At 57.9% G+C, this 22,176-nt stretch overlaps 1 protein-coding gene across 8 annotated transcripts in view; it reads right to left on the bottom strand.

Moving 5' to 3' along the window:
- Positions 1-3,997: 3,997 nt before the first annotated feature.
- NF2 (NF2, moesin-ezrin-radixin like (MERLIN) tumor suppressor) overlaps positions 3,998-22,176 on the bottom strand; it is a 53,085-nt gene continuing 34,906 nt past the window's right edge. The window contains exons 14-17 of one of the 8 annotated variants that reach the window (XM_063351250.1): positions 19,266-19,396; positions 17,284-17,443; positions 15,449-15,493; positions 5,321-5,459 (exon numbers count right to left, since the gene is read on the bottom strand). In XM_063351250.1, the coding sequence (XP_063207320.1) occupies positions 15,458-15,493; positions 17,284-17,443; positions 19,266-19,396 (327 nt within the window). In that variant the 3' untranslated portion in view covers positions 5,321-5,459; positions 15,449-15,457. Of the gene's footprint in view, positions 5,460-11,607; positions 12,449-15,433; positions 15,494-17,283; positions 17,444-19,265; positions 19,397-22,176 lie in introns of those variants that run through there. The other 7 variants (XM_063351252.1, XM_063351251.1, XM_063351248.1 and 4 more) reach the window with 7 other exon arrangements.

Here is a 22,176-nt window from a genome sequence, read left to right as displayed (position 1 = left end):
TGTGGCTCCCCTCCCTGCTCCAGAGTCCCTCCCCAGCTTTCCCAGAGCCCCTTTAGGGACTGGAAGGGGCTCCAAGGTCTCCCCGGAGCCTTCTCTTCTCCAGGCTGAACCCCCCCAGCTCTCTCAGCCTGTCCTCCCAGCAGAGGGGCTCCAGCCCTCCCAGCAGCTCCGGGGCCTCCTCTGGCCCCGCTCCAACAGCTCCGTGTCCTTCTGCTGTTGGTGCACCCAGCGCCAGCGCAGCACCCCGTGGTGCAGGGGGGTGGCCGGGGGTGTGGAGTTGGAGTTTTGGGTGTGGGGAGGCCACACTAGAGCCATCCCTGCCTCAGTTTCCCCATCCATCCCGTCTTTCCCCCCCCAAAAGGCCCTTTCCGGCCAGGTTTTGCCAGCCAAAGCCGTGCACATTTTGGGTGGGCACCAAACCAGCACCCTGACCCCCCCCCCAGGCTCCTGGTCCTGGCCTGGACACCCCCGGGCCACCCTGCGGCCCCTCCACCCCAGTGGCCCCCACATCCATGGGTGCCATCCCCGGCTTCTCAGCGTTTCATTCTATTTTTTGAGAGTATTTAATGGTTTGAAAGGGAAAAACCCGTGAGTCGAGGAGGCTTTGGGAACAGGGACACTCATGGAACCAACAAATCGCCCTTACCCGAGCGCTGGGCACAAACCTGTCCCCAAGCCAGTGACAAAGCCACCCCCAGCGCACGGAGAACCGCTGCCGAAACGCTCAGTTACTGCCTGGGCTTAGCAAAAAAAATCACGATTTCCTTCCTAAAGAATCCGTGGCAGGAGGAGGGCGTCGGGAGAGGTACTTGGGAATCACCCAAGTGGGTGATTGGGGTACTGGGGATGGGTTTTTTTTCGTTGGGCAAAGTCATTGCAAGGCAACCCCCCCCACACCACCACCACCACCTTGCTGCCGCCGCCGCCGCTCTGGTGGGTTTAATTCTGCTCAAAGGGGAAAAAAAAAAAAAAAAAGAGAATGAGATTTCCTCTGAAAGCGGAGGAACGGCCCCGGTGGTGCCGCGGGAGGGTGGGCAGGGAGCCAGTACCTGGGCCAGGTTGCGAGTGTGCCAGGCTGTGAGTGTGCAAACGGGGAGCCGGGGGGGCGGGGGGGGTGCTGCCAGTGTGCCAGGCTGCAAACGTGCAGGGCGGGAGGCATGGGATGCTGTGAGCGTGCCAGGCTGCGAGCGTGCAACCCTGCCCACACACAAGGCCGCGAGCGCGCGATGCCACGCAATGCTGCGGGCGCAGGGTGCTGCAAGCGTGCGACGCTGGGAGCATGCGGGACTGCAAGTGCTCATGGCGGCGCTGGGAGCGCGCAGGGCTGGAAACGCGCAACCCCACACGCACACAAGGCTGCGAGCGTGCAATGCCGGGAGCGTGCAACGCTGTGGGCGCAGGGTGCTGCGAGCGTGCAGTGCTGTCAGTGTGCAGTGCTGCGAGTGTGCAATGGTGCGGGCACACGGTGCTGCGAGTGTGCGGTGCTGTGAGGGTGCGTGGTTGCAAGCAAGCGGTGCTGTGAGCACATGGGACCACAAGTGTGCAGTGCCGTGAGCGCGCAACGCTGTGGGTGCGGGGTGCTGTGAGCGTGCAGTGCTGCGAGCGTGCGATGCTGCCAGTGTGCAATCCTGTACGTACGCAAGGCTGTGAGTGTGCAATGCCGTGAGCGTGCCGTGCCGGGAGTGTGCGAGGTTGGAAGTGCGCGACCCTACACGCACACAAGGCTGCGAGCGTGCAATGCTGTGAGCGTGTAACGCTGTGGGTGCAGGGTGCCGTGAGTGTGTAGTGCTGTGAGTGTGCAACGCTGCCAGTGTGCAATGGTGCAGGCACACAACGCTGCGAGTGTGCAGTGCTGGGAGTGTGCGAGGTTGGAAGTGCGCAACCCCACACGCACACCAGGCTGCGAGCGTGCAGTGCCGGGAGCGTGCAACGCTGTACGTGCGGGGTGCTGTGAGCGTGCAGTGCTGCAAGCGTGCAATGCTGCCAGTGTGCAATCCTGTATGCACACAAGGCTGCGAGCGTGCAGTGCCGGGAGCGTGCAACGCTGTGGGCGCAGGGTGCTGCGAGCGTGCAGTGCCATCAGTGTGCAATGGTGCAGGCACACGGTGCTGCGAGTGCGCGGTGCTGTGAGCGTGCGTGGTCGCAAGCGTGCGGTGCTGTGAGCACCTGGGATTGCGAGTGTGCAACGCTGTAAGCACGCAGCGCTGGGAGTGCGCAAGGCTGGAAGTGCGCAACTCTACACGCACACAAGGCTGCGAGCGTGCAATGCCGTGAGTGCGCAACGCTGTGGGTGCGGGGTGCTGTGAGCGTGCAATGCTGCGGGTGCGTGCAATGCTGCGGGTGCGTGCAGTGCTGCGGCTGCAGGGTGCCGCAAGCGCGCAGTGCTGTGAGCGTGCGGGGTCCCACTGCGCGCGGCCCCTCTGAGGGATCGGGGACCCTCCTGCGCTGGTCCCGGCCCCCGTCGCAGGCGCTGCATCCCCCAGCGCTGCCGCCCCGGCCCCGCTGCCACGGCCCGGGCTGGGAAAGGCCTTTTCGGCTTCGCTTTGGGGCCAAATCCCCAGCTCTGCCCGCTCCCTGCAGGTAGTGCAGGCAGGGAAGGCAGGGCAGGCAGCAGGCAGCGCAGGCAGGGCAATGCAGGCAATGCAGGCAGCACAAGCAGCACAGGCAGTGCAATTCAGGCAGCGCAGGCAGTGCAGGCAGTGCAGGCAGTGCAATGCAGGCAGCGCAGGCAGGGCAGGCAGCGCAGGCGGGACAGGCAGCACAGGCAGTGCAATGCAGGCAGCGCAGGCAGTGCAGGCAGTGCAATGCAGGCAGGGCAGCCAGCGCAGGCAGGACAGGCAGGGCAGGCAGCGCAATGCAGGCAGCGCAGGCAGCACAGGCAGGGCAGGCAGCACAGGCAGTGCAATGCAGGCAGCGCAGGCAGCGCAATGCAGGCAGGGCAGGCAGCACAGGCAGCACAGGCAGTGCAATGCAGGCAGGGCAGCCAGCGCAGGCAGGACAGGCAGGGCAGGCAGTGCAATGCAGGCAGCGCAGGCAGAACAAGCAGCGCAGGCAGTGCAATGCAGGCAGGGCAGGCAGGGCAGGCAGGGCAGGCAGCACACCAGCTGCATTATCGACACGGGCGGCTGCGGGCAGCGCTCCCACCCCACGCGTGGGAAATCAGGTCACCCTCCGCTTCCCTCGCCCGCTGCCTCCCCGCAGCCCCGAAATCTCCCCTGCTCCCCCACCAGCATCCCCGTGCCAAACCACCCCCCCCCACCCCATCCCGCCTCCCTCAGCCCTGCTTAAAACAACAAAAAAGGGGAAAAAAAAATAAACCCACCAACCCTCATCGCCCCCAGCCCACCCGAGGACGAGCCCTCGCCAGGAGCTGCGTTTCGTCTCCCGGGGTTTGGCTGCCGTGAGCGGATAAACAAGCGCATCCATCCATCGCTGAGCGCATCCCGTCGCAGCGGGGCCGGGGGGGGGACGACCGGGAGCAGCCCCTACCCCCCGCTGCGCTGGGTCTTGCCCGGCCGTGGTGAGGTTTGGCACAGACGGTGCTTCGGTGCAGCCCCACCGGCAGCCCCAGCTCAGGGCTGGCAGCTCAGCCGGGTCCCCAAAGGGGTTTTATCGGTGATTAATTAAAAAATGGAGGTCAATGCAGCGTATCGGTTATTTATTCCAGGCATGTTGAGTGCAGGCAGCCACGGGCAGAGCCCTGGGGATGGCAAACATGGGGCTCAGCCCCCCGCCGGGCACCCTGAATCCCGGGAGGGAAACGGGGAGCAAGCAGGGACAGAGGAGCCCACGGGAGTGGGGACAGCGGGACCCCCGGAGCGACGGGGAGCGGGATGCCACCCCAGCTCCGCAGAAAGCTCCCGGAGGGATCCCACGGCCCCAGACGTGCTTCCCATTAAAACCTCCCCATTAAAACCTCCCCCCCCTGCTTTTAACTGCCGCAGCGAAGGGCTTTGGGAGGTTTTTCCCCAAGAAAAAAGACCGAACAAGTCCCAGCTCCCCCTCCTAGTGCTTTGAATTTTTATTAAAACAAATGAGAAAACGGTTATTTCTTCCCAGTACAAGAGTCCAGGGGAACGGGAAAGCGGCTGTGCCAGGCCACGGGCAGCCGAATCGCAGCCACGTGCGGGGAGTCGATCCGAGGCAGAGCGGTTTTAAATAAAAAAAGGGTTCAGGACGCGATTTACGAGGTGCTGAGCCCCAGGGGCTGACCCTCCGGAGTGGCTGTGGGTCAGGTGAGGTTGTGGGAGGGAGGAATTGGGGGTCCCCAGGGGATGCGGGGGATGCTCAGGGCAGCACCGGCTCCCTCAAAGGGTAAATCGCAGCTGGAAGGGAGGTTTTCCACCACCCACCCCCCCCCCCACCCCCCAGTCCCGAGCAGAGGGCGGGATTTGGGATGGAGACACGAAGGAAAAGTCAAGGCATCCCCGTTCCCCCCCCGCGGCCGCCGCCGGGGGGGTAAGAGCTGTGAGCAAAGGCACCCGCTTAAGGACAGGCAGGAGCAGGCAGCCCAGGGAGGGGCTCGGAGGAGCTGGGGGGGGGGGGGGGGGGGGCCACATCGTGTGGGGGGGCTGCCAGACCGGGGCACCCAGCAGGAGCCCAGCCCTCAGCCCCCAGGGCCCCCCCTTGGCCTCAAGCTGCACAGGTTTGTCACAGTTTGCAGGAAAAAAAATTAAAAAATAATAATAATAAAAAAAGGTTTCATTTGGTTGGCACTAGCTGTTCTCCTGCTCCTTATCCCTTGCGGAGAGGAGGAGGAGGAGGAGGAGGGGGCCTTCCTCCCCACCTCCTGCCCTAATCCCCGCAGCCCGGGGTCCCCGCTGCCATCCCGCTCCCTGCCCGCCTGCCTCCTGCCTCCCACCTCTGCCGAGCGCCGGCGCGCCGGCCCCTGATTTACAGCACTCCACTAGGACATGCTCTGCCTTCCTAATGGAGCTCCGGGCATCACCGGAGAAGGCTCCGGCACCGGCAGGAGAAGGCAGCCCGGAGGGACGGCATCCCCGCCGAGGGACACCCTTCCGCACGCTGCCCCGTTGGCTGCCAGGCTTGGGTTGAGGGGGGGAGGCACTGTCACAGCCCCCACCCCGGCACCAAGGGGAAGGCCAAGGCTAAAAAAACTAGGCTAGAAAAAAATCACAGAAAAAGGCTGGGAAAACCAAAAAAAAAAAAAAAAAAGAGGGCCAGGGAGGAGGGTGAAGGGACGCTAAGCTAGAGAACGTCACACAGTCCGTGGGCACCCGAGTCCGTCGGCGTGCAGAGGCTGGCAGCACCCCGCGGCGGGGGGGGCAGGACACCGGGGGGCAATGCCCGGCTCCCCCGGCCCCGTTTGGGGCACGCCGATGCTGTAGGGGTGGGGGGGGGATGCTCCGTTCAGCGGGCAGCAGTGGTGCGGAGCGGCTGGTCGCATCCTAGAGCTCCTCGAAGAAGGCCACGCGGGACTTGGTGCTCTGTAGGGTGAGCTGCAAGAGAGCAGAGGGGGCGGCTGAAGGGGGACAGGCACCCGGCCCCAGCTTCATCCCCCGGCGGGGGGGGCACCGGGCTGGGCAGGAGGGAGCTGCTGCCTCCATCCATCCCCTCCTGGCCCAGCCCCTGTCCCTCCCGAAACACCAGGGAAGGCAGAAGCAGGGATGTTCGTGCACGGCCTCAGCAGCCCCAGCCCAGGGACCTCCACCGATCCCCAGCTCCAACAAGCACGGCCCGAAGGCAAAGCGCAGGGCAAGGGGGGGGCAGGTTGGGCTGGGGGACAGAATCATGGAATGGTTTGGGTTGGAAGGGACCTTAAAGCCCACCCAGTGCCACCCCCTGCCCTGGGCAGGGACACCTCCCACCAGCCCAGGTTGCTCCAAGCCCCGGCCAACCTGCCCTTGAACCCCTCCAGGGATGGGGCAGCCACAGCTTCTCTGGGCAACCTGGGCCAGGGGCTCACCCCCCTCACAGCAAAGAATTGCTGCCTCACATCTCATCTCAATCTCCCCTCTTCCAGTGTAAAACCATTCCCTCTTGGTCCCATGGCTCCCCTCCCTGCTCCAGAGTCCCTCCCCAGCTTTCCTGGAGCCCCTTTAGGGACTGGAAGGGGCTCCAAGGTCTCCCCGGAGCCTTCTCTTCTCCAGGCTGAACCCCCCCAGCTCTCTCAGCCTGTCCCCACAGCAGAGGGGCTCCAGCCCTCCCAGCAGCTCCGGGGCCTCCTCTGGCCCCGCTCCAACAGCTCCGTGTCCTTCTGCTGTTAGTGCCCCAGCGCTGGAGGCAGCACTGCAGGGGGGTCTCCCCCGAGCGGAGCAGAGGGGCAGAATCCCCCCCTCGCCCTGCTGCCCACGCTGCTGGGGATGCAGCCCGGGCTGCGGGGGGTTTCTGGGCTGCCAGCGCACGTTGCCGGGGCGTGTGGAGCTTCTCATCCACCAACACCCCCAGGTCCTTCTCCTCGGGGCTGCTCTCCAGCCACCCTCCGCCCAGCCTGGGTTTGGGCATGGGACCACGACTGCTCTCTGCTGCCGACACCACCTTCCCCCCGAGCAAAGGCCACTGAGGGGCCACAGATTCAATCAACGCGATTAGCGTGGCCGCAGCTTTCAGGCTGCATTTGGGAAATGCAGAGAAGCCCTGACGGAAGGCGCCGGTCCCGCTGCGCCTCATCACGGCACAATAAAACCCTTGGGGTCCAGCGTGCTCCTCCTTTCCTTGCCCTGCTGATGGAGGAACTGCGAGGCTGAACTGATGGGGCTCCTGCGAGGCTGGAGGAGAAACAACCTCCACCAGCCGAGGACAGAGGGAGAACCAGGCTCATCACTAAACCTATAGCTCCTCCAAGGGCTCTGGGCCAGCCAGGTACGTGTCACCCTCTGTCACCCTCAGTTAGGGACCATCCTCTGTCCCGTGGTTGTGTCCAACCCCAAGCCACAACCTGCAGTGGGATGACCACGCGTGCCCAGCTTGCCCCGTGGTGGTCCAAAGCAGCCACAACGTGGCTCGCCACCACCGTCCCGGCACCTGCGTGGGGCTGTCACCTTCCCCTGCCCAGGGGCCTCACCCCGAACCCGCTCCCTCCATCCCGCAGGAGGATGGAGCTGGAGAGGCCTCGCTTGCAGGACTGTGTCCTTGGAGCAAAGGCTCTGCAGGACTCGGAAACCCAGCCCAAAAAAGCTTTCCGCGGCGCTATCCAAGAAATAAACCCGCCAGAGGAGCCGCGAGCCAAACGGGCCGAACGAGAGATGAAAGAAACATCCTCAGCGGCGAGGAAGAAATCACAGTATTTACAGATAACCACCCAAAGGAGCGCGGTGGGAGAAGTGCCACCTTCCAACCAGCTGCTGAATCACCGCAAGAGTTTGCCAAACCAGCCGGCTAATTGCAAAGGCTTCTTTTCAGCTGGATTAAGCAGCGGAGCCTTCCGCCGGGGCCGCCGGTTTTGCTGAAACAGGGATCCTAGGATCACGTTACAGTGAGTTAAGCCCCCGCGAGGGAGCTGCCAAGCGCTTCCCCCTCCCCGCTTCCCCCCCACGGCCTTTCCTCGGTAATTCCTTCACAGCTCTAATGCCATTCGGAAAAAAAAAATATCTGTACTGCGGAGGAAATTTCTGCAGGGGCTTAATGCCCTTTGCTGGCAGCATCTCCTGGGCCAGGGCTGGCTCTCCTCCTCCTCCTCCTCCTCCTCCTCAGCATCCCCTCCAGAGCTGGATGGAGGCTGGATGCGATGGGACAGGGGGTCTGCGTGCTATGGGCAGCTCATTTCTCTCTCTCTCAAGGCTGGAGAAGGGAGGAATAAAAGGAGTGGGCAGCCCCAGCCTGCTGCCAGCCCCACTGATGGCTTCGTTTCGGCTCTTCCAGCAGAAATCCCGCCTGCGATCCCAAAGCAGACGCCTGGGTGGGAAGGAATTAGGTGTATAAAACCCGAGCGGACATCGCGGCGTGCAGCATGGTCCTTCCCCTTCCAGCAGGGCCGCTGCCGCCTCCCGCCGCAGTGACGTGAAGGACGGGGACTACGGTCGCCCGTCAGAGGAGGGTCCTCATGGGGGTGGGTGAGGATGAGCAGACCCCCATGTTTGCACGAGTGCCGGGGCTCACACCGGAGCCCGTCTGCCCACCACAGCCCGAAATGGGGCAGCTCCCCTTTCCCGTTTCACCTGGGGAGACCCCCGAGAGGGTGGACACCCCCAAGGAGGAATGTTTACCTGCCAGCTACCTGCTGCCAGCTAATACGCTGCCACTGAATCATCGGTGGCGCATCAAAGCATCCCACCACCTCCCCAGCCCACGGCGGCTCGCCGTGCCACTCCATTAAAGCACAGCAAGGGGAGATGCCCCCCAGGTCCCCCCCAGCAAACTCCGTGCTCCGCCAGAGAAATGAAAGGAGCCGGCTACAACCGCTGATGAAGCAGAGAGGGAAGATGTTTTCCCCCAGGCTTGTAAGGGAGGTTTGACTGTTTGGAGTCTGCTCTCTGCTTTAAGCTACACGCAGCTCCCCATTAATCCCCCGCGCGCTTTCGCAGTCCTGGGGTACCTCAAAGCACGGCTTCTGTGCCCAAAGCTTAACAAATGTTGCTGCAGCACCGTGTGAAGCACGTGGAGGCAGCGCTCCGAGGGCATCCAGCATGGGCACGAGGAGAAAGAAGAGATGCAGCCCTGTTCCTTCACCAGGGGCTTTCATCCGTGACCTTCAAAGGCTCCCCTGAGCTCCTCAGTGTTGCTTTTTTTACCCATATGGGGAAACTGAGGCACGGGAAGAGCAGCCCAGCTGCCAGCATAGAGGGAGCGGGAGCAAAGATGGGTCTTGATGAGATGAGGTCCCGCAGAGCGGTGCGAGCACTGAATTTCCACGAGGGCCATGCCCTGCTGCTCGGTGGCACTCGACCCCGGCCAGATTTTGCCACCTGAATGGCAAAGAGCAGAGGGATTCCAATGGCGACAGAGCAAGGACCCCCGCTCCTGTCCTGCGGAGGCACCCCCCACCTCTCACCACCCCCACGGTAGGCTCTGGCTGCTTCTGAGAAAGCCAGGAGGCTTGTGCAGAGCTGCCGCCGGGGCAGGGGGGGGTTTCTTCCCATTTCGTCTCCCCGAGGAGAAGCCTCCGGCTCTCCTTCTCCCCAGGAACCTGGTGGGCGTTAGAAGGGCATCACACGAGGGGGATACGGGCACAGTTGCCCCATTCCCCATTAGCAGGAGCCAGGTTATAGCTAAGACCTCAGCGGTGGCTCGGGCAGAAGAAGGGGCCAGCAACTTCAGGCTGCTCTGCCTCCACCATCCCTGGGGCGAAGGCACCTCCGGCAGCCCCCGGCGGCACCTCCAGCGCCGGGAATGGGGACTGCCCCGCAGCTCTCAGGAGCTGCTTCCTCACACCCCATTACAGCCCCGCACGGGAATTAACAGAGAGGAAATCAGGATTGCTCTCCACCACCGATGCTCCGCCGTGCCTGGAGGGAAAAAACTCTCCCCTCCCTCTCCTTTTTTCTTTCTTTTGTTCTTGTTTTTCTTCCTGTTGAGCAATTGCAGGCAGGGTGACCCTCGCTCCCAGCGCAGGTGAAGCGCGGCAGGAGAGCTCTGCCACTGGCCGGTGCTGTGGCCTCGACAGCGAGCGCCGCAGGGCTGCAGCACGGCAAAACCCCAGGGATGCGCTGGAGGCAGAGCCGAGGGACAAAACCCCAGGGATGCGCTGGAGGCAGAGCCGAGGGACAAAAACCCCAGGGATGCGCTGGAGGCAGAGGGGCAGAGCCAAGGGACAAAAACCCCAGGGATGCGCTGGAGGCAGAGACGAGGGACAAAACCCCAGGGATGCGCTGGAGGCAGAGGGGCAGAGCCAAGGGACAAAAACCCCAGGGATGCGCTGGAGGCAGAGGGGCAGAGCCAAGGGACAAAAACCCCAGGGATGTGCTGGAGGCAGAGCCGAGGGACAAAAACCCCAGGGATGCGCTGGAGGCAGAGCCGAGGGACAAAAACCCCAGGGATGCGCTGGAGGCAGAGCCGAGGGACAAAAACCCCAGGGACGTGCTGGAGGCAGAGCCGAGGGACAAAAACCCCAGGGACGTGCTGGAGGCAGAGGGGCAGAGGGACAAAAACCCCAGGGATGTGCTGGAGGCAGAGCCGAGGGACAAAAACCCCAGGGACGTGCTGGAGGCAGAGGGGCAGAGGGACAAAAACCCCAGGGATGCGCTGGAGGCAGAGGGACAAAAACCCCAGGGATGTGCTGGAGGCAGAGCCGAGGGACAAAAACCCCAGGGATGTGCTGGACGCAGAGGGGCAGAGCCAAGGGATGCTCCTCGGGGCAGCCGGACTCATCCCACCCAGCGCTGCGGGGGCACACGGAGGTGCTGCGTAAGCTGGTGGGTGCAGGGAGCCCCGCAGCCAAGCTCCCCTCCAGTCGCCTTTCGGCTCCCAAAGCACAAGCCCCAAACAGCTCTTTGCAGGGAAATCCCACTCCCTTCACGCAGGGAGCAACTGGTTTTGCCCTTTTCTTTTCTGCACCGGGCCATGAAGGCGAGGAGGTGAGCACAGCCCCGCTCGCGCCTCTCCACCACCTGTGGGGGGGAAAACCCGAAGGAGCCTCTACCACCTCCTCAAACTCTCCACACCCTCTGCCTCCCCTTTGCCCGGCCAGGCAAGGAGAAATAAATATACATGCCCGTACCGTAACATTGTGCGAGCGAGGGAGAGTGATTAAGAGCGAGTTACATTCTCGTCAGTGCGGAGAAAGGGGAAAAAAAAAAAAAAATTGATTTACAAGCAGTATTATGATAATCTCCTTCCTGCAGGAGGGAGGGTGGGCTCCACAATGCACTACCAGAGTCATCAAAGAAAATTTAGAGAGAGAGAGAGAGAGAGAGAGAGAAAGGCAGGGAGGGAGCGCAATTAAGCGTCCAGAGCTCAAATGAATCAAGATAGGAGAAAGGGAAGAGTCCTGCTCCCTGCATTCCCACGCTGGGGATCCTCTGGGCTCTGCTTTTACCCAGGGCTGCTGGACTGATTTGATTTCAGAAAAACAAACAAAAGCAACCCAATAAGTCCCTCCTAGCCGAACGGGGTTTAGAGCGGCTAACCCAATAACTGCAGGCACATAAAACTTCCGCTGGCCGGGCAAACCAAATAGAGAGAAGCCGGCCGGGCTCCCAGCGAGCCCACCGGAGCCGGTGCCCTCCCCACGCACCGGAGATGGGCACAGGCAGGAGAAGGGGGCTGCAAATCCCATCAACCTTCCCCCACCCTCCCGAGGAACGGGGAGAGGTTCAAAATCTCTCATTTCTTTGCCATTCCCTTGTTTATCCTGCAGCCTGGCCAGGCTGGAGATGAGGGCGATCCGTGCCACCCCCAGCGGCATCACCTCACCCCACGCCATGCCGGGGACATCCTCCTGCTGCTGGGCGGGAGATCTACGGTCCCTGCTAAATCGCCACCCAGCGCTGCACACAGTAAATCCTCTTTATTCCCCTCCTATTCCCCTGAATGTCCTTCTCCATCCCTGCCCAATCCCCAGTCCCCACTGGCCAGGTGGACCTTTCAATTCCCACATTTACTTTTCAAACCAAAACCTTCCTATTTCCCCCCCTACCCCACCCCTCGCCGTTTCTGTCTTACTCCCACGCTGCCGTTTATTGTCTCCCAAGCACAACTTTCCCCCGGCCTCCGATGCTTTGATGAGCGCGTTTAAAAGAGAGAAGATGACGCTCCATTTGAAGGAAACGCTTTTCAAAGGCTGCCACAAAAATAGCTGATAGGCCTGACGTTTCCTAGTTTCCTTTCGCTCCTTGTAAACAAGGAAAAGAGGCTGCCGTGTCCCAGTTTAGCTGCCAGGGAGTTTCACTTCCCGGCTCCGAGGAGAAGCAGGGCAAAAAGAAAATGAACCCAGCAGGGACACGGCCTCGCACACGTGGGTATGTGTGGGCAAGACCCATGTGGGTCTCCTCCTGCACTCGGAAAATGTGTGCCCGGAGGCGTCTAGAGCTGCTCTGCTCACCGGGTATCTCCCGGCTCTCGCCTGCATCCCAGCCGGGTGCCAGGCAGGGCGAGAAGCCAGCATCCTCGCGCATCTCTCCTCTCTACCCTCACAGCTCCCGAGGGGATGGGAAACGCCGGTGCTGCTTCTCCCGGGAAGTCCCTCGCTGGTGGTGTGCCCGTTCTGCAGCACGCAACCTTCTCCTCTCCTGGTGGGAGCAGATTACAGAGCGATGCCACGGCAATGCTGCAGTTCTGCAGGAGACTAGAGAGCGTCTCATCCGTGTCCGGGCTGTCACAGGAACCACAGGAAAGGATGGACCCACCTGCATCCAGCTCAGCCGGCTCTGTACCCGCCAGGCTCCCTCCTTTTGCCCTTCCCAGAGCAGAAGTATTTCTTGTGCTGGTCCCCTCCCTCTGCAGGATGAAGCTCCAGCGGGACAATAACGTTCTCCTTCCCTAGAATGGCAGTGGTCCTCCATCTCCCCAGCAAACCACTGGAGCAAAGCGGACCCATTTCACACAGGGGAGCCTGCAAGTCCCAGAAGGGGAGAGGTGAGGAAGGGAGTCCCCAGGAGATGACAAAGAAACCCCTAAAGATTTGTTGAAGTCCCCAAGGGACACGTTTCAATGATCCCTAGCAAGATGTTAGCCAGCACAGCTGGAAAACAGGCAGAGAAGGCATCTGCCCCAGCGACAGCCTCCCGAAAACCTTCAACCTGTCCAGATGATTGAGCAGCCTTGTGACATTTGGTGATGGCACAGCAGCTTCGTACCCGCATCACGAGAGACGCGGATGGCAGTGCCCATCACTAACTCACCAGTGTCCTTACAGCGCTGCAGAGGACAGACCACAGCAGATCTCGAAGGTTAGAGGAGAGGAGACAAACTCGCAGAGGTCTGTTTTGCTCTGCCTCGCTCGCCCCTCTGTGCTTGGCAGCCAGGAGCTGCCTAAACCCGAAAGGGACGACGCTGCGTCTGTAGGAACGTGGTAGGACATACCATTCATGGCCCGACGATACAAGAAGCTCCAACTAGTTTACTGGGGATAAATAAGCAGATTTGCAGCAGCCTACCCAAACCCCAAGGGCCTCAATAAGAGAAAAAATCCGACATTAGCCGAGTTGAAGGCAACGCCACGCCGCAACTGGGATGAGCCAGGAGAGGAGCCAGCAAGAGCATCGTCAGCAACAGCTCAGCTCGCCACCGTCCACACCATCCCCACGGGCACCAAAAGTGCTGGTCCCAAGGAGCCAGCTCGAGCCCCAGAGAAACGGGGAAAAAAGCCGAGAGCTGCCTGAGAGCCTGGCGGGGAAAGGCCAAGCCCGGCGAAGAACCAGAGCTCTGCTCAAGGACAAAGCCGCTTGTCTGGGAAGAGGCATGGAGATTTGCTCCTTGCCTGGATACTTCAAAGGGCTTAAATCACAGTAAATAAGCGTGACTGTGGGAGAAGAAAGCAACCGGAATGAAAGAGCCGATTGTGTTTTAGAGCAGCAGCCTGTCCTGGGAGCCTTCCTACACCAGAGGATGCGAGGAAGAAGTGGGTTTTTTTCATCTTCTACCGCAGCCTAAGTGGCAAACCCTCCCGACGCCGAGCCAGCTGGAGGCAGCAGCGCCAGCCCACGGCAGAGCGCGCTACGGAGAAGGGAAATCGCTTTCCAGATGAGGTGCTTGTGCTGTGCCCACAGAGCTCATAAAAACGGATTAGCATGTTAACCACGTAATTAAACATGAAAAACTTAGCAGGCGTCTTCAAAGGCAGGCAACAAAACCCAGAGGTCACACCGCCGCACTCGCTGTGCATCTGGTTTAATTATTGGGGCTCCTCCCAGGCACCAAATCTCTCCCAGCTGCTGGATTAGCCTTTCCGCAAACTGCCAGGGCTTCATTTCACCTCCTCGTGCTGTGGTCACAAGTGGATTTTGCCCCAGTTTCACCTGCCAGTTTCTCAAGCCAGTTGGGACGGGACAGGAGGTTCCAACCACGGCCAGCCGGCCCTAGAGAGACATCCAACGCCTCTCCCAAGGTGGCCTGGACCTGCAGGGTCACCCCTTGATTCCCCTGTGTCCTCCCTCTTCCCCGAGGAATGCTTAACAACGAGAGCAGTCCGGCTTGGGAACACCTACACTCCCCCAAGAGCGTCCAGGTTTAGGGTTTAGCACAAAACCCTAAACTTGAGTGATTTACAGCGCTGCCTGCAGTCCTGAAAGGGCCGGTCCATTCGAGAACGGCACAAACCTGTGCTGATGGCGTCTGGGTACCGGCCAGGGAGAAGTCTGCATCTAAAGCATCCTCCTGCCTCCGCCATAGAGCTCCGGAGGTGCTGAGAAATTGCTCCACAGTCGGCTGTACGTGCCCACCACGCAGGCAGGGCTCTGCAAGCCCTGGGAGGAACTTTGAACGAAGGCTTCTCCCGAGGCGCTCACCACCAGGTTTGCCACCCGCCTTCCCGAGCGCTGCCACGCAGCATCCGCGCTGTTTCTTCCCTTCGCGCTACCGCTCAAAACCCGCTAAACCCTGGGGGTGTGTGAGAACCACGGTCGAGGAAAGAGCAAAAAAGCTTCCCCAAACTCATCCTTCCGAAGGAGGGAGTCGATGCCCTGCGCAGGCGAGGGCAAATCCTCGGAGGAAAGCAGGCTCCGGAAAAAAACGACGTGGCGTTAAGGCAGCAGGAGTCACCGGCGCGCTGAAGGAGGCAGGGGACAGGCGGAGGCATCGCAGGCAGGACGGAGAGCGGCTCTGACAGCCGGTGTCCCCAGGCGCGACGGTGACCAACAGCGTTACCTCCAGCACAGTCTCCCTGCATCGCCCCCGGCTGCAGCCTTGCCCAAGAGCCACCTGCAGGCCCCGTGTGTCCTCCACCGCCGGCTTCACGTTCCTGCCACGCTTCTCTAACAGGCAGACGCTGGTAACGCGTCCACGTGCCGCTCCGCTCCAAGACGGAGGTGTGCATTTTTAGCCCGTTAGACAGTTTTGGCAGCAAAGAGCTGATGGGGTTTGTTTGGTGGTTGCTTTTTAAATCCTGAATTTCTTTCTGCAGCAAACAAGGGGGAAGGTCCTGGTTTACTTCATTAAAGGAATCTTCAAAGGCCACCCTGCACCTCCAATAGATTCCCAGCCACCGGCAGCAGAGCAAAAACAGGCGCGTTTAATTATTTAAGCATCTACGCCTGCACTCCCCCACTGATGTTGCCAACTCAACTTCTGCCAAGAAAGATGCTTCCCAGCACGGAGGATCAGGTGCAAAAACGAATGCGGAGAGGCTGCGAACGCTACCGGGGGAGTGAGAGGGAGCCAGGCAGGGTGGCTGCTTGCGACATGGGGATGGTCAGGGTGCTGCGCCACGGCCAGCCCGGTCTCAGCGGCACCGCAGCCCGCCGGGGTGCGTAAGGAGCGGTGTAGGGATGTAGGGGTGTAGGGCAGCAATGGGAGATGGCGAGAGCGGTGCGGATCGCAGGCAAGCTCATGCACGGGTTAGTATTACAGCCGGTGATCCCATCAACCCACGCCAGAGTACCTTGGAATAACCTACTTTGAAGTCTCAAATGCAGATAGGTCTTCTGCCCTGGGCTTGAGGCTAAACCAGCAAAATAAAATGAACAAAATAATAATAAAAAAAAAAATAACAAAATAATCCTCTGTGATACGAGTAATGTCATTTGTGCAATCTGTACAGTTTGCCCGGAGCGCTGAAGGGATCAGCGGCCTCCAGGTGGGGCAGAGGGTTGGTATTATTTAAACGTTGCTAAACTGCTATCCCATTCCCAGCGTCTTGCATTTTCCTCTCCATCACAACTGCAAAGACAAAAGCCCTCCTGACTTCCTGGTGGCACGAACAAAAGCAGGCTGTAATTTTATTCTGATGTGCTCCACTAACAGACTGTTATTTAAAAGCCTTTGCTCCTCCGGCTGAGACGGGGGAGCCGGGTGGCCTCGGTCCCCTCCTGAAGGAGGGGGGGGGAACAGGACAAGCCTCCAGGTTCAGAGGAAGGAGGGCTGACTGCACAGTCCCAATTACAGCCATGAGCCCTGACAGCCATCGAAATGACGGCCCAGCCACCTTCTTTAAGTGAGACAAATGGGACCATCAGCTCTCTATGAACTCGTCGCTGTCAGAAGTGAAAATTTAGCATTTCCCGTTTAAACCGAGGACTCTGAGCACGGAGACCAAACCGAACAAAACCTACTGGGAGCAGAAACGTCTTCAGATTCTACAGTGACAAAAGCGTCTGTGAAGATTTTTTATATTCTCTGCTCTGGAGGGACAGAACCCGAATAGCTCAGGGCTAGCACGGGGAAACCGGGAAGCAAGACCTGCTAGATTCATTTTCCTGCTCCGATTCAGCAGTCGTAAACTCCCAGCCATGAAAGTCGGCATGAACCGATATTTTCAAATCCTTGCAGATGTTAACTCTCAGCAGGCAGTAGTAAAGAGTTTAAAACCTGGCGTTGTTACCACAACCTGCATCCCCTGCCATACAGATTTCCCACTCTTTTACAGGGAGAGAAAGCCAGCCGGGTAAAAGCCTCTGCAGGCGAGCGGGGCTGACCCCTACATCCCACCGCGCTGATGATGGAGGAGCCCCCAGCCCATCGTTACGCTGAGCCCAGCTGGGACAACAGCCGAGCTACTAAGCGAAAGGAAAAAAAGATCGGATGTAAAAATAAAGGACGGGGTTTGTTGGGACGTTTCAGGTGTGACTCCCGGGCTAGCAGACCCAGCCACCCTAACGTTTTGGCTAAGTCATTCATCTCAACCGCGTCCCTAGAGGCAGGCCGCAGCACGGGGGGCAGACACCTCACACAAACCCTGCTAGCAAAAGATTCTGCTGTCAGTATTTGAAGCTGCGCTACAGGTTAGTCGAGAACAGATTAAAAAAAAAAAAAGAGGAAGAGTTTTTTGGCTTTTTCTACTAAAAGCCTGTAAGTCAGGAGTATTTTTGCCCTTATTATTCACCAGGAAAGCTCAAGGCTGCTTCCCTGCAGTGCCTGTAGGGAATGGCTGCAATAGGCAAGTAGGGCTTTTCCTCTTCCTGGGGTCACCAGGGTAGCAGATCCCTTCTAACAGCATCTCCGTACAGTTTTTTGTTAAGGTTCAGCAAGACATTCCAACCTCCAGACCTTCGCATCCCTTCACACAGCACTGAAAAGACAAGGCTTGGTTGTGGCAAACACCGACCAGGAGCCACCACCGAAGCTGAAATTCCCTGCACCCCGGTTCCAAGCTAAGCAGCCGGGGAAGAAAGCCTAGATCAAACAATTTTATTATAACAAGTTGTGCAAAAGCTAAACCAAACGGAAGGGTTATCTCCTGGTTGTTTTTAAAGGATTTCATCAGGCGAGATACAAACTGGAGCCCTCCGATACCTTTTTAATAGTGTTGTGCTTGCTGTTGCCTCGGCTGGCGTTCTCGTTGTGCAATATATCCAGAGCTGTCTCTCTCTCCTTTAGCTTCAGCGCCTCGATTTCTGTCTTCAGCTCGTTCAGCTGCTCCTGCAGGTGCTTGCTTTTCTCCATGTACTCTACCCTGGCACACACAAAATTTAAGTCCCGGGTTAGTCCTGGCCAGCTGCACGTGGTGACGCGATACCGTGGCAGCCGGTAACGGAATTATAACAGAAAAACCTTATCTTCGTCATTTCTAGCGTGTGGAACTGAAACCGTTAGTTTACAGCACACAGTAAAGTATTCGAGCAATGATTTGTTTTGTTATTAAAAAGACGACCCGGACAGCTGGCCCCAGAACCAAACTGTAAGTGACGTTATTAAAAAAAAAAAAATAAAGCCAAACTAGAGCCGCTGGTTGATATTTGTAAGTCTCCCCATTTCTGAGCGAAGCTGCACCATGACATAGGTTAACGTGACACGGTTTCGGTCTACGAGACACCGGTTTAAGCCGCACTGCTCTATTCCACCGCACCCTCTCTCAAACCCAGCTCACAAACTCAAAGGCACGAATTGTTCCAGGAAGGAAGGACCCTGATGTACCGATTTCTCGCGTTGTAGGGGGATTTAGCTTGTAAACCGCGTGGGAGCAGAGCATTTCCCCCAAAATATCAGGTATCGTTTAGACACACGGCATCCCTGGGAGAAAGAAAGGTCTCCCCAAAAAAGAATGAAAGCAAAAAACCCCAAACGCAGCCATTCTCAGGACTCGGCCCTAACTGCCTTCCGCGCTGAAGCCTCGACTGGAGAAACATCGCACCGCGCCAGCCTTGTACTTGTGATTAAAACACCGAGACCCGGGTCAAAGTACCAGCAGACTAACAAGAACCTTTTCGGAGTGCCAAAATTTGTAGCGAGGTTTATCTCGGCCCCCGAGGAAGGCAAACAGCGCCGGAGAAGCCAGCAAAAGCACGCTATTGCTTCCAGCATTCGGCAGAGCCAAGCTCTTCCTGCTTAGGAGAGTGGGGTGACCTAGTTAGCAACCTGGGGACAGAACCGGGAATGATCCTGGTATTTTCAGCTCCTATCTTTTTCCTTCTGGCTTTAGGAAAAGTTTTTCATCTCTGTCTTTAGCATAGGGGTCTGTTCTTTCATACACGGGAGAGGGTTCCCAGCAGAGGCCAAATAAACCACCCTCTGGGATCCAGGGGCGTTTCATTGCAGCTCCCAGGAAGTTTTGGCCGGAGCGCTATGGCAGAGCCCTTCTGGCTTTGATCTGCTACCCAATCGATGAACAAAGCACGTTATTACTACTGAGATTAAAAATCTGATCTGCTTTGATTGCTGCTAAATTTGTAATTTTGAAGGCTACACTTACACCCTCAGGAAAACACAAGATCAAAGCTCATCATCACATCCAAACTTGCTTGCGCGCACTTTTTATATATAAACATGACACAGATTCCAGGAAAAAGGGGTTAAAGCCCTAACGCGGGACCTTAGCGCAGACTCCTTTATGTTCCACCTAAGGAGAGCCGCCCCACAGCTATCTTTACGTTCTCTGGACACACTGCAAACGCACAAGCGCCAGCCTGCAGCAGCTCAGCGCGCCAGCGGTCAGACCGCTGTTAACTCTTCCTACCGACATGGACAATTCAAGCCTAAGCAAGAGTTGGGTCAACCATACGGAGAGGAACTGAACGGTGCTGGGCTCAGCATGCTTCAACTCGCCTTTAAGCGGGCAGTAGACATTGTACACCAGGTCCCCACGCAGGGAAATGGTCAGCCAGCAGCTACACCTCCACATTTACTAACGACCCGGCAAACGCGAACCCAAAAGACTTTCATGTCACACCGACGCTCATCCGGAAGGTAAAATTCACGTGCAGCCCTGGTGCAATTCCTTCCACTGCAAGCGAGGCACAAACCCCAGCCTTAGCCCGGACTGGACGTATGCCACATACTTCTCTTTCTCGATTTCCATCGAAAGCCTCTTCATGTCCGTATCCTTGAAGTCAAAGGACAGGCTCTCGCTGATGAGGTTGAAGCTTGGCAGGTCAGTAGGCAGCGCTGTCGTACTTGAGTTCATGGACTGCTAAGGAGAGAGAGTACAAACTAATCACTTTTGGCAACACGAGCGTTCCTAGAGCAAATGTTCTGTAACGCAGAGGTAAAATCAGAGCACCACCTAAAGCACACAATACAAGGTGCTAATTACCAACGCTGTAATAAGGTCCTGATCTGCTACTTACACAGGTAACAGCACACTCTTCATGGAGATCATAGAATCATGGAATGGTTTGGGTGGGAAGGGACCTTAAAGCCCACCCAGCGCCACCCCCTGCCCTGGGCAGGGACACCTCCCACCAGCCCAGGTTGCTCCAAGCCCCGGCCAACCTGCCCTTGAACCCCTCCAGGGATGGGGCAGCCACAGCTTCTCTGGGCAACCTGCGCCAGGGGCTCACCCCCCCTCACAGCAAAGAACTGTGTGTATTCCACCTTGCAGCAGCGCTGAACCAGAAGGATCTCATCATTTGCACGGGGAAAGAGAAGGGGCACCCGTATTCCTCATGCAACACTGCTCACAACCTCAGTTTTCTGAACCAGCCTCAAACTTTCTGGACAGTAGATCACATGAGGTTCTTTTTTCAGCTGGTGATCTTTTAACACAGAAGACGGCAAGGACTCCAAAGCGCTGCAGAGGTAGAGCAGCAAACAAGCCCAGCGTCCCAAGCACCAGATCAGCCTGAGCATCCCCTTGCTCCATTCCCAATTTGCTCTTCAATCCAGAGCTGTTGCTTCTCTGGGACCCTGCTCTTGGCAGTAGTAAACAGGAGACAAAACACCACCTGCCTTCAAAACCTATTGACAAAACTTCGTAAAAACCTAGGGTTTATCACTGCTGTGCCACTTAAAACAACGCGGGACAGCAGCTGCCTCTTGGGAGACATCTGCCAGCTATTTAACATTAAATCAAATTTTAAAAGTGCAAGCTGCGAAGAGGGGCAATGTGAGACCCTGCCTGACAGCAGAGTCCTGCCCTCCGCTGCTTCCCAAGGCGTGAGCAAAGAACAACGTAACCTCAAGGGTTACCTTGAGATGCAAGTTCGGGAAAGTCCAGGGACATGCACCGATACATTTTTCTCTTCACAGTAATTTACAGCTCTAAGTGTTTAGGAACCACTGCTAGATTCAGCTGGAAACGCAGAGATAACACAGGGAATCACTCATATCGCACCTGAGCAAGGATTTGGGACTTTTCTTCCTCCTGCCAAATGCTGTGATATCCTCCGCTGTCACACACTGCCGGGCCCTCAGATTCTGATCTTCCCCTAAAAAAATGACCCTTCTCTCCCTCAAAAATTCTGCCACACCTCTAATAAATGGGCTCGCTAGCAGTAGAGGAAAAGCCTCCTGACTCAAATCATCACTCCGCTCTTGCAATACGGTAGATGAGGTCGCCAGCAGTGGCACGGCGGCTTCGGATGGCAGACTGTGCGCGTGGATCTGAGTCACAGCTGCTGCCGGCATCCTTAGCCCTCATCTTAAATACGAAATCCCAGCATAAATACGATGCCCGGCATCCAAAAGGTCACCCACCTCTCTGCTAGACGCTCCTTCTTGCTTTAAGGGATCCCTGTAATGAAAACAACGTGCCCAAACCAGCCTGGACCGGGGGATGGCAGGAGACGGTGCTGCAGAGACAGGCTGGGATGGTTCTAAGGTACCTGCCCCAACAAACAAGATCTTGAGCTTCGGCTGGCTCGTTCTTTCTTTCCCCTCATTTCTTCTATTTGTGATACTCCAGGGATTGTTTGCAGCTCGCTCCGCTACAAGAACCGCTAGCGCTGGGGTGGTGACAGATTTACTCTGCACCATAACCTGCCTCCTTCCTTGCCGCCAGCCTGGAATGCACAAACAGCCAGGGCTCGTCCCCCGCTCGCTCTTCGGCTGGACAAACCCGAGAGGCACGACATTTCAGCTACCCTGCAGGGGCAAACACCTAGGACAAGCATCAACAAAGCGGCAAAACAAACTGCACTGCTCGGCCTGGCTGGAGCGTCACAGGACAAGAAAATGCTATTTCTTACTCCTCTTTGTGATCAACACAACCGCATTAATTCCGGAGCAGGCGCTGAGAGGGGCAGCTGAGCACCTAAATTCCAGTCTCGAAGGAAAGGGGACAAGTCTGCCAAAGCACTTAACTCATTTAAATACTTGCATCCCATTGACATTCAAGTCCCTTCCCTGTAAGGCACACAGGTGTCCGCAAAGCCCTTCCCACGTGAGGTTTTACCACCTCTGCTGTGCAGGGGAGTCGGGATCATCAGAACCAGCCTGCTGGCCTTCAAACAACCTCCAGCATTTTTTTCAGCACAAGCTTGTTGGGTTTTGTTTTAAAAAAAAAAAACACAAAACAAAACAAAAAAAACCCCACCCAAAAACCAGCAGTAACAGTTGAGCAGGAATTTATCTGCTGCAATCATTAAGTCCAGATGCCAATTTGTCAGGGTTCCTACGGCCACCTCTTTGCCTTTCCCCAGCAGCGCTCTTTCATGAAGCAGTGGAAAAATTGGTGAAGGCAGAGAGCAGCAGCAGTGAGGAAGGGTAACGAAAGAGCAAAGAGCACGCCGAGGGCTTTCAAAGGCACAGGAGCAACGCATTTCCCTGCCATTTGCAATAACCCTGGCCAAGTCTTGCACAAGGTGCAGAGATTTTTTTAATCCGGGGGCCACGGGGGCGTCACCAGGACACGGGGTGACAAAGGGGACACAGACCTTCTCCCTCACGTGTTTCCTCACCTGGAACAAACTGCATAATCCTGTTACTGCATTCAAGCAATTTCGTGGAGTTAACAGAGGCAAGCACCAGGCT

Source organism: Chroicocephalus ridibundus, chromosome 13 (genome assembly GCF_963924245.1).
Source record: "Chroicocephalus ridibundus chromosome 13, bChrRid1.1, whole genome shotgun sequence".
NCBI lineage: Eukaryota > Metazoa > Chordata > Aves > Charadriiformes > Laridae > Chroicocephalus > Chroicocephalus ridibundus.
The sequence above is the reverse complement of the archived record's forward strand: the minus strand, read 5'-3'. Positions and strand labels throughout refer to the sequence as shown.